The sequence below is a fragment of the Halyomorpha halys genome, unplaced genomic scaffold, assembly GCF_000696795.3.
Source record: "Halyomorpha halys isolate HHAL.00 unplaced genomic scaffold, Hhal_1.1 Scaffold596.1, whole genome shotgun sequence".
Classification (NCBI taxonomy): domain Eukaryota; kingdom Metazoa; phylum Arthropoda; class Insecta; order Hemiptera; family Pentatomidae; genus Halyomorpha; species Halyomorpha halys.
The window spans coordinates 597,933-602,141 of record NW_027106269.1 but is presented as its reverse complement, the minus strand read 5'-3'; the positions used below and the strand labels follow the sequence as shown (position 1 = coordinate 602,141).

Below are 4,209 nucleotides of genomic sequence, written 5' to 3'. Positions count from 1 at the left end.
TTCTGTCCCAAGTATTTTTTTATTTATAATTTTCTATTTTTTTGTCAATATTTTCATTTTTCTTAAATTTTGGTATGAATGTTATCTTTTATCTCAATTACGTATTGCTCAAGGTTATGGCAGGTTGCAATACTTATCAATAATAAGTATAAAATAAGTAATAAGTAAAATTATTGAAATTTACAATTATATATTATATAGTGCATTAAGTAAATTTGATCTTAGTTACAATGGAATGTTACAGGTGTGTAGAGAAACTACCCATTGGTAGCACTCTAATAAATAAAATTTGAAAATAAAGTTTAACTAATTGGTACATTTTCAAAAAATTGTATCACGCCATTGTAGTACAATAACTCACATCACATTTACTTAGCTGTATATTTATATAGTGTAGTATTGTATTTCAATAAATAAACCATAAAAAAAGAAGATATTTTACATAATATATAAACACTTCTGACTGCCATAGGGCCCTCACAATTGAGATTTTGTCTTTAGCAACGCTCAAGTATAAAGCTAAGATATAGTACCTATTTTTTCTTTCTTATGACTCGTGGAAAATTTCCGAGTTAAAATAATTAAAAACTATTTAAGAATTGGTGATACAGTGCTCTGATTCGGTAATCAATAGTGGTTTTGTGACGAAACTTTTTTTCATAAAAATATAAGGATAGTATACAGTAAGTAATAAATATTTGTCAAAATTGGAAAAATTATTCCCAAGCTGTGAAGATTCTGCAAAAATAAAAAATAAAACCTCACTCGGACATTCCTTGAAAAAAAAATAGCTCGTTTTTGTAACAAACATAGGACTTAGCTGTGCGGAAATATGATTCAGCTGGAGTAATAATAAATATCTTTGATATATATTTATTTTTCCAATAAATTTATTATCGAATTTTGCAGGAAAATTGCTTTGGTTAACATCCTGATCAGGGCAGGCCTTGACCTTGACTCGGAGGCGATGAAGAGACTATGGCTCACAGTCCTCAAAATCGGGCTTCTTCCCTGGATACTGGAGTGTGGGATCGTCCTCGTCTTGACCCATTATTTCCTGGGCTTACCCTGGATGTGGGGACTACTCCTGGGGTAAGTTCATTTGCTTAATATTAGCTCCTAGAAAATTTCAAATAATAAGATCATGTAAGTAATGTATGGGATTGATTAGTTGATGGTTGGATAACTAATCTTATAAATCATCCGTATCAAAATTAATGAGAGATTCATGCGAATGAAGGTTTCATATCCTTCTCCTTGTACCCAAGATTTTTATATTTTTTCGCACGTTTTTTTTAAACATTAAAAAATTATAAATATAAAAAAACTTATATTTAAGATTGATCATCAAGGAGCTACCACCGATATATTTGATATATATATAAACTTAAGTATCAGTGAAAGCAAAATGTAAAAAAAGAGAAGGAGGAAAATAAGATCAACACGCTTGGACTGCTGTAAAATACTGGGTTAATTGTGTTCAGTACATCTGTTTATATACGTTCGATCAGCTGATCTACTCAGTCAGCTGACATCGAAGTAACAGTGTAACTCTCCTCCCTACCTAGGATCCTAGGACCTAGGATAGGAAACATATTAGAAGTGATATTTATATACAGAGATACCAGCTGGGACCAGGGAGGTAGCCACACCAGAGACTGTTGACCGAGTGTCAAGAACCTACATAGCCCTTATCTCACAACTGGGCACACTAAAATCCCTGGCCGAAGGCGATGACCTCTGTCAAAGCAAGGAAAGCCGTCTCAAGTCAGGAAAGTTGAAAATCAAGAGAGTTGCAGCCCCACAAGGACAGAAAGGCTAATGACCTGCCTACCGCCTTTGACGATAAGTAAAAGAGAGTGGGAGCTGTATTTTGGTCAATGGAAATGCAAAGATTGGAAGTGGGGAGGAATGAGAAGTAGAGGGAAGAAAAAGAGTAAAAAGAAGGTGATGAACAACGGAAGGATCAGTTTAGCAGTAATGACCTGCCTACCGCCTTTGACGATAAGTAAAAGAGAGTGGGAGCTGTATTTTGGTCAATGGAAATGCAAAGATTGGAAGTGGGGAGGAATGAGAAGTAGAGGGAAGAAAAAGAGTGAAAAGAGGGTGATGAACAACGGAAGGATCAGTTTAGAGAGAGACGAGGAAGGGAGTAGTTTGGAGGAGACGAGGAAGGGAGTAGTTTGGAGAGAGACGAGGAAGAGAGCAGTTGGAGGGAGACAGGAGTCGATGATCAGTTGGAGAAAGTAGGAAGGAGGCACACATCGCAGGGATTCAGCGGAGGCCGCCGGCAGACTGCGGAGATACGCGGAAACAAAGATTCACTCCGCCACTGCTGCCAAGCCTGACAGATTTACCAAGATAAGTATGACCTTTCAGTTGTACTTTGAAAGGCAATGATAGAACCAATAAACTTAGAGTCAATATAAATTACAAATATCCCAATTGGTACTTCTCAATTCATAATATAATAATTAAAGTTAAGGAAATAGATCTACCGTGCTCTCTCATAATATTATTCTAGCTCATGTATATATGATTGTAAATAAAAAATGATGCAATTAAGGGAATAGTAAATTGATAAGCTAGATACCATTTGAGAGGAACTCCCATAATTAATTACAAATATTCATATCTAGCATGTCATAGCAAGGGGGTCTATGGCATCTAGTGCTTGAGTTAAATATATTGCATACATTATCAGTCAGTTTCCATGAAGAACCTATAGGGATACATAATACGAATACATTAAATACATAAATACAAAAATATGCATTAGTATAATATGAATAAATTTAATATATTTATATAATATTTTTTTATCCATATCATATACAGTTCACTGTTCTATTTAGACATTAAATAAAAAGAGAAGTGAAATCAATTCTTAAAAATTCATGAAATATTCACTCCAGGCAGTAAAGTTTCCCTTAAGTTTGGCGGATGAAAAACGAGCGAGCAACGCGTTTGTCAATCCTGTTGGAAGATTTATCACTCGGCCTAAGGGAATTTCCAATATCGAGGATGAGATTCTAAATAAAAATTAAATGAAAAAAAAATAACCTGGAATCCTCACACAAGACTGAAAAGACAAAACTGCACGTCAATTTCGACTATTACAGAACTTATGGACAAACGGTCTAAACGTCCAATTACATTACATTACTTGGCTGTAATAAGGGCAATCTGGATATACGGAGTTGAGCTTTGGAGTTCCACTGAACCTTTGAATTCCTCTCGTATTCAATCCTTGCAATCCAAAATCTTTCATAAAATCCTCAATCCTCCTCACTTTGTCACAATTAAAATCATACGTAAAGACTTTAATGTTCCATACGTAACCGATCTAGCCCGAACCAGATATCATTCCATCCATTATATACAAACTCCCTAACCACCCAAACCTAACCTTGCTTCCTCTTCCATTACTGATAATCCTCCGAGCGGCCTGAAAAGAAGATGGCCACGAGACATGCTAATATAAAATGTCATTAGAGTGCTACCAATGGGTAAATTCTTTACACGCCTGTAACACTCCATTTTAATCGAGATCAAATTTACTAAATGCATTATAATGTACAGTTGTAAATAGTAATAAATCAATTTAAAAAAAAATCATTTATATAAAAGATTCTGATAGGAAGGGGAGAAAAGGCAAAAAGTGATTAGATTCAATGAAGACGACTGGGTAGAAGCGGAGGGAGGTACTCTAATATTAGGGAGTTGCGCCCGGCCATTATTCCTCATTCGCCTTGGGAGGATAAATCTAAATAAATCTCACTCAGAATGGGACAGAGGCTCCCTGCAATCTGTACCGCGTTAATTGCTACATGTGGCTCAGGCTGTCTTGTTAACAGGTGCGAATATATTTCTTCCTCAGTTCTAACTTCTTTTGAAGTTGGAATATTTAACCTTAATCAATTAATATAATTTCGCTTCCCCACTACAAGGTGTAGGGAAGCTTTATGTTCATGCAATAAAAAAAAAACATAGTACTCAGAATCAAAAATTTACATTGGTATTTATTTATAATCTTAAAATTTTTTCATGAGACTGGTAATTTTTTAATAAATAATTCAAAACACTATCCAATTATAGTCTCAAAACTTTTATTTCTTTTACACGTCCAACGTTTCGGCCAATTCGGCCATCTTCAGGGACAATCTACTACAAAAAGTTTCCATTATATGTATGATCCTACAACCAATT

The 4,209-nt window shown here is 34.8% G+C and overlaps 1 protein-coding gene across 7 annotated transcripts in view; it reads left to right on the top strand.

Annotated features, from left to right (window-relative positions):
- Nha1 (Na[+]/H[+] hydrogen antiporter 1) overlaps nucleotides 1–4,209 on the top strand; it is a 244,678-nt gene that overhangs the window by 175,990 nt on the left and 64,479 nt on the right. For all 7 annotated transcript variants that reach the window (XM_014426846.2, XM_024358963.2, XM_014426848.2 and 4 more), the window contains one exon: nucleotides 910–1,092. In XM_014426846.2, the coding sequence (XP_014282332.1) occupies nucleotides 910–1,092 (183 nt within the window). The remainder of the gene's footprint in view (nucleotides 1–909; nucleotides 1,093–4,209) is intronic.